Source organism: Dendroctonus ponderosae, unplaced genomic scaffold (assembly GCF_020466585.1).
Source record: "Dendroctonus ponderosae isolate FM_Combo_2020 unplaced genomic scaffold, Dpon_F_20191213v2 Dpon_F_20191213_1, whole genome shotgun sequence".
Classification (NCBI taxonomy): domain Eukaryota; kingdom Metazoa; phylum Arthropoda; class Insecta; order Coleoptera; family Curculionidae; genus Dendroctonus; species Dendroctonus ponderosae.
Window position 1 is genome coordinate 55,964,535 of NW_026017110.1, and position 12,826 is coordinate 55,977,360.

Consider the following 12,826-nt stretch of genomic DNA (forward strand, 5'->3'; position numbering starts at 1 on the left):
ATTGAGGCAAACTTTTCGTTTTATCCACCTTTGTTTCTGAACAATGAGCTTTAAGTTGAAGTGAAAACATCTCTGACAATTTGCCCACTCCGTTATGGAAGTAAATAATCTCCATCGTGTATCTTGTGATCTTTGTATCGACATTCTAAATACTCCACCCTCTAATCCTTATAAACATCACATTTTATTATATTATGTGGTATGTATGTATGAAACGTTAACTAGTAACTGTTTAATAATTTGTCAACTAGTTGGCATAGTTTTGTTAGGAATCAATTAGGCACCCTTAAATTTACGCTGTTGTCTAATCCAGATATTCGGGAGAAAGCACGATTAGAATAGGCTAACCCCTATAAAAGGCTAGGGATTGATGTTGGGGCGCCATCCACCCTCTACGCCTCTGTATGTGCAGAAGAAGCCGCGCCACCGCACCGGGGATGGCTGCAGGGCGGCAAGCAGGCGACGCGGGGTTGGGGTGGGAGTGAGGGTGGAAGCCACCCCGTCGGGTCGCGGGCAACGGGTGCCGCAGTATTGGGTGGGTCAGACAACGCAACGATCCTGTACAGGGCCACACGGCCCTGCATACACCCCCAAACGCATCTTTCACGCATCTAACAATATCGATTTTCCTTAATTGATGCCCTAATCAAATGTTTTCAGTAACTAAATGTTCAAATTACTTATAGTGCATCGTTGAAGTTACTAAACTAGGTATTCAAAATGCTTTACCCTTGCTGAGTGAATTAGCAATACGATACCGTTGCTACAGCTCGTTCCCCGTCGGAATGCAAGGGCGGACGATAGTCCGGGGTGGAATGAGTTGTTTTCTGTTGTGAATCACATTTTACTCGTAAGTACAGATTGATAACTCCTTATCTACCCCTATTACAAATTCTTCGCAATAAGTCCCAGTTATGTATGCGTTTCGTGACCTTCACATATTCGACGACCCTGTAAAATTGTTAATTTCACATGAATAAACATTATAATGCGTGTCTCCTGATATCTTAATAATTTAGTCTCACTAGCAGTACTTTTAGACTTCCCTAGATGTGCTGACATAATAATTTACAAATTAAATATTAATGTTTATAACCATATTGTATCTAAATATTTCTGTTGAAAATATTTACTAACGATGTTGTGATGGTCATAAGCGGGATTCTGCGCTGTAGTCAACAAACTTCCTTAGTCCGGGGTCAAAATAAATGTCCACTACAAAACAATCGTTGCAGATTTACAAGGGGGCCAACCAAGAATAATTCTCTGCCACATGTAAGAAAGTACTCGTATTAGGTTTCATTCAAAAAGTTCTTTTGGAAAATGGCCTAGGAAAAATAATTTATCATGATGACCGCTAGGTGGCGTCAGAATAAAACTGTCTCCAGAAACTTTCTATGACTAAAAGCTGTTTTTACAACGCTAGTCAAAAATTCATCCAGTGTTTCTTCGATTTGTCGATAATAGTTAATTTTGGTGTCCATCTGAAAATGCGCTCTTCAATTATTATCGCTTTCAAAGCACTTTTTCCATTTATGGCAATACATGGAAATAGTATTTATACTTTTTTATAAAAGCTGAAATTAGCGGTGTGCGCTAATGGGCTGCTTGCATGCATCGGTAATATTATTAGTTTAACAGCGCAAGCAAATACCAACATTTCGTTGAAATGTTTGCAGATAAAAAGCGCTAATATTTTAAAAATAAACTACGTGACCAAAAAGGTAATCCATTGGTTATCGTCACAAACTGTAAGTAACTTGACGTTTTAAAAAACTTCTAAGTAATTGAGATATAACAAATGTAAACTTATTTATTGGCAAAAATCCGGGGGTGATGTCGATACATCACGGTGATTAGGGAGTACGGGAAAAATAGTACAAACAAATTAACTCTTATCAAAACTGAGATATTTGCAAAAAACTAGATGAGAAGGACGGCAACAATGTGTTTTCAAAAGTGATGTTAATAGGTTAGGCTGACCAGGGTAGTAATCGAATGTCAATATAAAAAGATATGGATCAATGATCTATTTACAATTAAGCTTCAAACTAAATCACAATTTGACAAATGCTTCTTATTCTTGACAAACGCTACTACCTGTAACTACCTGATTGTAGTAGAATCATTTTTTAAGATAAAATTTTTTTATAATTTATTATACGTATTATAATTATTCCAAAAGAGTGCCAATCATACACGGGACTATTTCAAAATAATCCTATTCGATTTTCAACTGTTATCATCTTCTATAAATGTTGGGAAAATAATTTACAGTTTTTTCTCGTACTCTTCAAGTGAGTCCCTCCTTATAACCCCTTAAAAGGAATGACGCAAACTTTTAATCACCTTGTGGTAGTAGTAGTCATCTTTATTTGTTATCCAAAAGGGCTATCGACCTAATCGGCTCTCTGTCGGTTTCTAAATATTAAATCTTTTTGTATGGCTTACAACATATAAACTTCTAGGCCTAAATGAAAGGATGATTGCTTTTTAAGTTTTATTCGCTTCCAGTTTTTTAAAAGCTGACTAAAAGCAAATTGTCTAAAAATAATAGTACGTAAAAATATAGTCAAGTTATGAAGTCGTTGTTGCATAATTTACCAAGAGAAATCTACCAAGAGAAAAGACTATTACAACCACGCTAATCATGTTTCATTTTTCGTTCCCATGAATTTCACCCGTTATTCCGCTAATTTCACTAGGATTGTAAAAAAACGTCCTGCAACCATATTCACAAAATTATTTTTTTGGACCGACTAAACGGACCGTCCACTAATTACACCATATTGCCCCATAAATGCTTTTAATACGTGTTCGAATTGAACATAGAAATCAATCTCATAAAAAATGAGAAATTTGCATAGTCAATTTTAAGTTAATTATTGGCTTACAATTACACGACGCTTATTAAAGCGTGGAAGCCGATAATGAAAAGCTTATTCATAATTTTTATTGAATTTCCATTTTTAAAAGGCAAATTTGAAACCGGCTGAAACGAATTTAAGTGCCTTATAATTTGATATCGGTTAAAAGTATCACTTCCGCTTTTCTACATTTTATTTATTATGCTGGGACGTGACTTATACTAAGTTGCTGGATATTCTGGGCACGTGATAAAGTTTATAATAAAATAAAGCGTTGCAGAACAAATAGTATTCTATTCAAATATTAATAAATAAAACAAATCAAAACTTTCCAACTACTTATAAGTTATAAAAATTATCTTCACTTTATTAATGGCTTTTTGCCAAATACGACCTTGACGAAATTTAGAAACTTGGATAATTCATCATTCCGTCAGCATATTTTATAGCTAAAGTAATGAATCAGGCGCTATTAGACTTTACAATTTTGTAAAGCTATATAGTTTTATTTCCTGAAAGTGTTGACTTTAAAATGCGTTCCCAGTATTTGTTTTTGATAAATTAGTATTAAAAAGCAATTTATTACAAAATTGTAAAAGGTTTAATTTGTCAGAATTACATTAATTTACGCACGCGAAAATATATTTAGTACCGTTCCATTTAGCGCTTTTAAATGACAAACATTATGCGTCTTTTCGATTTGAGTCAACGTTTGATTGTGTTCTGATTTACAATACTTAAGTAATTAATATTCGGATTAAGATGCAATTTTAAACAATTTAATTATTAGAACCACCTTTTCAAGAATTTAAAACATTTTTTTCGGCTTTATAATATACAACTGCGCTTGGAATGGTATATTCAACAGTGAAGGAGATTATATTGTTTTTAGACAATTCGAAAGATTTATCTGGGCATTTCATATTTAACTAATAAATATAATGTCAGCGATACCGGCTCGTAAATATTTTCCGTTTGAATATAAATTAACCTTTTAAAGATTACACGATTAATATCATACCCTAGACGATTAATATCGGACCAACCATAAAATTGATAAAATAGCATTGTTAATATTTAACTTTCAACACTGGCAACATCAGGTTTGTAGATGTAGATCATAGTAACTGAATCTTTACTCTAAAGCATTTGTTGATGGAAAAAAATTCTTTTAACTTTACATTATTTTAGTGCTTTTCAACTGAAGAAAAGCAAAAGCTTTTCTTTGAATGTCTGTACTGTATTATGTACAGTACAGTACAGTTAGTATGTATGTACTGGCATTGGATTTCTCATCTGATAGAGAACAAAGAATAACCATAAAAAATAGAAATTTTCTACTTGTGTACAATGAACGAATTACCAATTATATCAAACTATTGTTTAATAAAGCAGTATTATTCTAGTGAACTATGGAAGAAACTTAAAAAGAATTATCAAAAATATACGGATGTATATATATCCACATTTAGATTTTAATAGAGAATGGTTACCAAAACATTTCTCGAGTCATATGATTGAAAAAATTACTTGATGGTAAATATCGTCTTTAATTGCAGTTTCCACTGCAACTGAAAACATTGACACTAAAGACGCAAATAACTATTTATTTTGCTACAAAAAAATGTTGTCTAGAATCCATTTATTTAAAAGCAAATACTTTGACATTAAGTATTAACAATTTCAGTAAAACACAGATTATAAATAGATATATTATAATTACATTAAGTTTCTTTTTTTCTCATTATTATATTATGTTAAGAAAATAATCAAAATGGGCAAAGGATGTTCAATTTTTTGTTTGGAAAAGCTTTAATCAGATGAAATAGTTAAAGCTTAAAGCTAAACAAGACAAACGGCAATTGGCAAAACAGACTAGTACCGCGTATGAAAATAAAACTATAAACTATGTCGACTGCAGAGTTAATAGATACATGTAGCAAAGTCTAAAACCTGACTATAATTTCTACCCCATTTTAACGTTCCACGAAATTAACAAAATCTTGTACAAATACAAAGAAGCGGTTGTAAGATTTAAAAACTCATCCTTGTGCCTGAAATATGCAATATTTAGTTTTAAAAATGGCAATTTTATGCACCAGTCATTCCACTCATCTTGTCTCTTCTCTGAGTCGACAAAAGTCAAACGGTTTTCGACGATTGCAAACTAGTATTACTCTTTATAGTAAAGCTGTTAATTATGAATGTAATTAGTCTATTAATGCCCAAAGTTTTCCGCATCTGACCAACTTCGACTCATGTGTATTGTTCGATATCCCCATTAAGTCCATTTCCATTTCCGATAAAGTGCATATAGTAGCTGAATTTCCATCCTACTGAGTCAATATACTATAACACATCTAATGTTAGCTATTTTTAGCCAACATTTTGGCTGCTGGACGCACTATTGAATAAGAGCAGCAGTCACCATGGAAGTTGCAATGCCAGTGCCTGGCAGCGCAATTGATTGTTACGAGGATATGTTTAAAGAGATTACCCGAAAATTGTATGGTGAAGATGGACTTCCGGATTTGTCAACGACCGAACGAATACCTTCTTCCGGCACTGATCGAGGATTGACGCCAATTGATTACGAAGTTGATGGTCCAATACTCAAACCTGAAGAACATCTAACCGCTTTTGGGTTAGCTGCTCTGATGCAGAATGGCTTTCCTGCAAGTGGGATTTTAAACACCACATTTCCTACCCACAAAGCGACTATGGGATTGGCTTTAGCTGCATCTCCACAACTGGAAGATAAGTGGGTTAACAGCGAAGAACCTTTGCAGTGGACGCAGTCCAAAGTGGCAACCTACAACCCTTCACAAAAGCTTTTTAGGTGCTCAGATTGTGAATCGGTTGGCTACTTAAATAGAGTGGCAGAGCATTGGTTAGGAACACACTCAAATTTAAGAGCTTTCCACTGCCCACAGTGCTCGTATGAGAGCGCATGGGCAAGATGTGTAAGAATACACTTAGGACGACAACACAATATTAATATAGATGAGTCGTGTGATGTATTAACCAAGGATAATCCAGTTCTTCAAGAAATAATTAAATACCTGCAGAGATTAAAGAACAAACTGGACACTGGGGTGACGTCTAAATCCACCTCCACTAGCATGATTAATCAGACAGTAACCACAGACGAATTTCAAAACATGACATCGCCAAGCAATATCCAAGCAAATTTAACCCAGTCAAGTACCAATACTTTAGGGAATAGCACAGATACCAACGTGGCTTCAAATAAAAGGTACAGTTGCACTTACTGCCCTTATGCGACAGATCGACGAGATTTGTTCACCAGACATGAAAATATTCATAGAGAAGAAAAGCCTTTTCAGTGCTACGTATGTCAGAAACAGTTCAACAGGGCGGATCATGTAAAAAAACATTTTCTAAGGATGCACCGCGATCATCCATATGACTTGAACAGAATTCGAAGACATCCTCCCAAAAACGCATCAGGCATGAGTTATTACCAGAAATACAACTCCAATTCAACAGTGGTTCAACCAGATGCTATAAGCACTTTATCGACAATTAGCTCTTTGAGCATACCTGGATACAACGGAATGACCAGGAGTTCGTCTTCAGTTCCCGGTATTCGTCAGTCAGACGTGAAAACCTTGAGCAAACCAACAACGTTGACCTCGAAAAGCAGTAAGAAAAAAGGCGAAAAACGGTTCACTTGTTGCTACTGCTCTTGGTCTGGAGTAGACAATTGGTGTCTTAAAAGACACATGAATACGCATCTGAAGCCATTTGTGTGCGGTTTGTGTGATTATAAGGCTGCCAGATCAGAACGGCTGGCAACACATGTTTTGAAAGTTCACAATAAAAGAGTTTGTGCTAAATGCAACTTCTTAGCTGATGATTCGACACAGTTGACAGCCCATCAACAAGAACAACAGTAAGTTTTTCATTCATTTCTATATACTTTAAGGGTTGTCATTGTAAATATGGCGATTTTATTTTAGCCCATTGGAGTCACGGAACAGAGCATTATCCGGGATGTCTTCCGGATCATCTTCTAGTAATATTGCAATTGGTGCCACCAGCAACATACTAAGATCTAATGGATTTAACAGCGGCTCGTCGACACCCATTGCAACTGTGACTTCAACAAATGGTGCCAACAATACTAATAGCAGTACAACAACATGCAGGTAACCCCTCAATTGAGGTTCTTAGTTTTTTGCAATAGATAAAAACTGAAGCTGATCGACTTCATACAGCGTTGAGAATGTACCATAAACAATGGTGGTACGCGACTTAATAATTTGGGGCGCACCATCTTACTCAATTGGCAGTGGCAAATACTTTATTGTAGCGTAAATTAAACGATTCCACTGAAAAATTTAAAATATCCCCATCCTCGTTACTTTGAAATTAAAATATCCCGATCCGAACAGTATAGCGACCTACTAAGACCACAAACTGAAATCACAACGAAATAAACGCCGTGCACGTACTAAGTGTGCCAGCTGAAAGCATCGAACTTTTCAGGATCCTCGCAGGTGATCGAAGGGTGTCGTATGAATAATTTCACTAATCAAATTTACTATACTAAGGCCCGGTTTCACCAAGAGTGATTAAATTCTTGATTAACGAATCACAATCATTTTTTGATCACCACTTTAATCATGTGTCATGCGGTCCACAACAAACATTTTAACTCCGGTTAGATAATTATGAGTCTCATCGGGTAAGATCGTATTTCCTTTGAATCTACGGTTCTGATTGGTTCAAACAACAGATTGACAGATCAACTGAAATCATTTTCCCTCAAAATAGTAATCACATGTCGTTTGAACATTGATAGAGAAATATCCTTCTATTACGAAATACGTTTGCGTTTTCTCCCCCAAGGGATTGTACTTTAATATGAGTACAATCCAACACTGAAATAAGTGTGGAAAAACGAGCTAATGCATAAAAAATTACTTGTCTGAACTTATTTCCCTTTTTGTAAATGGGAGTTTAATGTCATTTCGAGCTATTGTAGCAGTTACTCGATGTACAATTCGATGCGGACTAGTTTTGGTTACTCCAAAAAAGTCTCCAGTAGCAATAAGATGCGATCCAGTTGCATAATGCCTCAACATAAGTAAAAGTTGTGTCACGGGTTGAATAGTGTTGTTTCTAAAAAATCCATTTAATGAAAATGTGGCAATTTTACTATTAATCATTTATCATAACTTTCTGTAGTATGTTGCAGGTCTATTTCTATTTCCAGCAGTAATGTTTGGACAGTGTTTTTCGATAAGCAAAATAGCACAAAAAACTCAAGGTGTCCATGATTTCAAAATAATTGACTCGCGGATTAAATATTTGGGGTCTTCTAACAACCTGAATGTCACTATCCTCAGCAGATGGTGGTAAAACATCGCCATAAAACAAATCCAACATGTGTTTACTTAAAATTGTTTGAGGTTATAATACTACACTAATCGTGATTATCGTCAATAACCCGCCATTTTAGGCGATTAAGTTAATCACTGATTAAGTGTCCATAATCGTGGTTAAAATTATGGTGGAACGCAAAGTGTTGATTAAATAGTTTTAATCTATGATTAACATTTCAATAGGAGACGCGATGGATAGTATGCGATGTCGTGCACTGTGAATCAGAGAACAGAAATGGTATTATTCACCGCAAATATTGCGTGAATTTCTTATCAAATGAATACGTACCTAATGTTGTCATGAAATTATTTCAAGAATGACGAAATTTAAATAGGTACGTCTTTTCAAGGAGACACTTTTAAAATTTGGATGTGTACGTGAACATCCAGGTGTCCATGTACACTTGGATCATAAAATGGTTAAAAATCATCACATTATTCACTGTACAGTTTTAGTAGTTTTAAGCCCCTTGATCAGAATTACAAAGAAAAGAAAGCGTTATCATTATTTTGGCTTTGGTGTGGTGGCAATCATCTGGTTTTACCCCAATGTTGAAGAGCCACTGAGTTCAAAATTATATCAGGTTTAATATTGTTTGGTGTGCGTCCGAGCATTTCAAAATACATTCCCCAACAAGCTGACAGAAAGCAGTATTTAATTTTATTAACGTTTCTGAATCAATTTTCCAAAAAATGTTCTGCGCTTTGTGAGTTTTCTAAATAATTGTAAAAACGCTTTTAGAAATGAACAGGAAACAAATCTTGAGTGGTCACGCCACTTTAAAAATTCGCTCTCAATTGATTTGCTTTAATAATTTTCATTTTCGTATTTAATTTCTTATTAACAGATATAAATTCACACTTCGGAATTTTGCTATCGACGATAGAGCTTGTTTCACATTGGATTTTATTAATTCATGATAATTGTCTATGGAAATAATCCGTCAAATTTCTAATAATCATATTTTGGCTTCTTTGCCTGTAGATATGTAATTATTGGAAAATTATTTTGCATACAACTGAAGTATTAATATTTGGCAGTTTCAAAAAATAGTAAAATATGACGTTTAGATATTGTCGGTCTATATATTATATAATATTGCATTTTAAATAGTTTCAAAACTTACAATTTATAGTAATCCCTGATTTAATTTAAACATATTTTAATTTATTACCTATTGAAGAGAAACCAATCTTTTTCCAAAATCAAATTTTCGAAAGCGAGGGAATTTGCTGAAACGGCTCTAAAGTGTCATAACTTGTTTAATGATTCTCGTAATTCACCAATGTAATGCATCATTCCTGCAAAATCTGTGAGAAAAAAGTTTTTATTGCCTTAAAAGGGTTAATGTTTCTTTTAATGTATGAATGCATATTTTTGAAAAATGAAATGATTTATAACCTCCAAGTAAAAGCGCATTATCTTACGATAATTGTATTTGGGTATAATTTTTTTCAAAAGCACTTTTCGTTTTTGTTTTAAATCAGTCTGTCTGGGTTGGATTATAACAAATATTTTAGATATTTCTTTACGTTAGTTTCTAAATTTAATAGTGTATTTTAACGAAAGCACCCTTGAATTTTTATACATGAATTTTCTTTAGGATTTTTTTTATTTCAATTTTCTTTTTAATGGTAAAACTTTTTTACTTTTCATTTCATTTAAAACCATCATTTGTTTATCGATTTCACATTCGCTTTTGCGTCGGTATCATTTTCCTCACTAATGTCGGATTCTTCACTTAATTCTTGGAGCTGCAGTTATTCAGTCGAACACTTTTTAAGACTATCTATCAAAATGTCGCTCAGCTCTTTTTTGCAAATTCCGCAATTGTGTTGTTATGATGATCTCTTTTGTATTTTTGTCAGTATTGTTACGATTTTGGAACTCTTTATTATGCTTTTATCATTGAACAACTCCGATATTGAATACAGACAATTATTTATTGGATAATTATCTCAAATCTTTGACTAACTTTAACTGAACTGTAAGTATCGTTCGGGTGACTTAAAATTTCGCGCTCACTTGCAAAAATAATTTAAAACAAGCTATATATACATATGCTTGTATACACCTTCAGATTCAAGTATTCTGTTGTAGCCCTAAACAGTTAAGGATTGCAATGCATGTTCGAAAATTCAGTGTTTAGTATTAAATAATTTAAGAACTAGAACATAAAAATTGTGGACACCTTGTCCCTATTGGTGGAAAAAGTAATAAATTTGATGCAGTTCATTCTTCTTAATAGCTGTATGGAGTTCTATTAACAGTCATAATGATTTAATAAACATCACTTGAAAATGTAATTTTTTTTGTTAATAGTTCTGCCCAGAGTATCATTAAAAATGCGGACCTGACGGCTGCAGCAGCTCAGATACTGCAACATAATCGATTTCTCCAAAATGAAGTGAAATCATGGAAATGTCAGTTACCAAAACAGCATGGTGCTGCGCGGTTGTTTAGCTATATGGAAGCAAGCGATGGATCAGATCCAGAATCTGAGTCTCAACCGCGGAGTAGTACAGCGGAAAATATGACTAGCAGGGTAAATTTAACGCATAGAATCCAGTCGGATTTTCTTGAGGCGGGAGGTGTGGAATTAAGCCACCCGGAAGCAGAAGAAGAAATAGGAGGAGAAGAAACAGAACTTCCCTTGTTCGTCTGCCACACGTGCGGATGCGAGTTTGAAGACGATTTATCATTGGAGACCCATCAGTATACGCATCGCCACGTTACCGCATCTCCCGCTAAAAGTGAGGATACGAAGGAAAATGTTGATCCTTATAGAAAATATTGCTGTAAGTTATGTGATGCTTCATTTGAAAATCAAAGTAGTATAATATCACATATGGCAATTCATACCAACTTGACAGCTAAGCCAGTCGTATTACCCACTCCTTTAAATATTTGTAAAAGAAGCAGAAAACAAAGTAAGCCGAAGAAGGTAGTGATTCCGTATTGGGATTCGGATGAAGTGGAAGTTTTGAGACACTTGAATGGTAAACTTAGAAAATGGAAAGGATATTTATCATCTGAGGCCTCGACCGGCGTCAGCAAGCTTGTAGATAAATACATGGCACAACTTGTAACTAAAAGAGGTTTAACCTGTAAAATTTGCAGATATTCAGGAATTAGCCGCTATCACACCAGAACTTCATTAGCATTACATCATTACTGGAAACACTCAACCAAAAGATTTTCCTGTGAACATTGCAACATGACTTTCAAACATCGATACCAAACCATATTACATTCCAGTAGAATTCATACAGAACAAAATCAGCCATTGCCTCTTCCGTTACCTCATGGTAATAAAATTAATGTTATCAGCAATTTAACAGTTGCGTTACCCCAAATTAAAGAGGCCACTCATGTTTCCTTAGAGAACGTTTCTGCAGCGGACATTAACTCTTTCACCAATTTTTTTAATACTCATAATGTTGCTGTACCTGAAGCTAATCTGTCAAATGCCCATAAGCTTGGGATGTCATTTTTTGACCATTCGTTTATTCAGAATAACGTCAATAGTCATATGCCCATTATCATACCAACTTTTCAGCCGAATTAGTTTTCCAATTTTAGTTTAACTAGGTTTCAATTAACTAGAAATATTTTTCTTGTGCACAAAACCTTTTCTCTTTTACTTTTTTATTGTGTATTTTGTAAAACTCTCCAATGTATTAATCAGCTTTTTATATATTTCAAAGAGCTTGTATATAGTAGTAAGTCTTTTCAAATGTACAAAATCGTTATTTGTTTGCACGTATCAAGTACCTAATGTTCATCATAGAAACGTTATACCTGACATGCTTTAAAATCGTCTGATTTAATTTTGTATATTACATTGTGCAATTACTGGTAAAATTAGGGGCTGTCATCTATCCAACTTTATTCGTTTCATTCATAACCACAAGTCTTGATGAAGCTAGCGGAATACGTTTACAAACTCGGGTAAGGTTTTTTATACATAAATATTACGAAGCTAATATTCGATCAAAAAGTGACCTTCCAAACATTTTTGAATAGAGCTCTGTATAGTGGTACTGTTACCGAAAATTTAGAATATATTTTATTAATGTAACATATTAAAAACTCAATTAAATTTTCGGTGGCAGAAAAGATACTGACATTTTTATAAAAACGTACGAATATAATAGTAGATATGATGCAGTTAAGTTATTCTGTGCAATACCTTTTGTTATATCATAATATATTTGAATACTATTTTGTTATTAATTTATGTTGTTTCCTTAAACTTTGTTGTTATTTTTTAACTAATCAAAATGAAAATTCTTATTATCTCTGTAATGCAAGTAAGCTAAATATTGCAATGAATATTTTTTTTAGGCAACTAGAGATATAAATGTTGTTCGTTTGTTTTGTTATCAATTTCTTTGACTATCATTAATATGTATATGTTTATGTATTTATTAAAAATATATGCGAATAAATGTGAAGTGTCTTTAGTTTTTTCTTTAACGGATAGATATACATTTAGGTATTTTATATATATAATAGAGTATTTATGGATATATTACCATATTAAT

The 12,826-nt window shown here is 33.9% G+C and overlaps 1 protein-coding gene across 1 annotated transcript; it reads left to right on the forward strand.

Annotated features, from left to right (window-relative positions):
• Positions 1-472: 472 nt before the first annotated feature.
• Positions 473-12,515, forward strand: LOC109538031 (zinc finger protein 629). The gene is made up of 4 exons (XM_019905071.2): positions 473-850; positions 5,248-6,783; positions 6,851-7,039; positions 10,602-12,515. The coding sequence occupies exons 2-4, from the start codon at positions 5,297-5,299 to the stop codon at positions 11,845-11,847; spliced, it is 2,922 nt and encodes a 973-aa protein (XP_019760630.1). The 5' UTR covers positions 473-850; positions 5,248-5,296; the 3' UTR covers positions 11,848-12,515.
• The last annotated feature ends 311 nt before the right edge of the window (positions 12,516-12,826 follow it).

Excerpts from the sequence above, each read along its gene's own strand:
- LOC109538031 (XM_019905071.2), top strand. The coding sequence starts at position 5,297 with ATGGAAGTTGCAATGCCAGTGCCTGGCAGCGCAATTGATTGTTACGAG. Across the intron at positions 6,784-6,850 it reads GCCCATCAACAAGAACAACA|CCCATTGGAGTCACGGAACA; the intron begins GTAAGTTTTTCA and ends ATTTTATTTTAG. Across the intron at positions 7,040-10,601 it reads AGCAGTACAACAACATGCAG|TTCTGCCCAGAGTATCATTA; the intron begins GTAACCCCTCAA and ends TTTTGTTAATAG.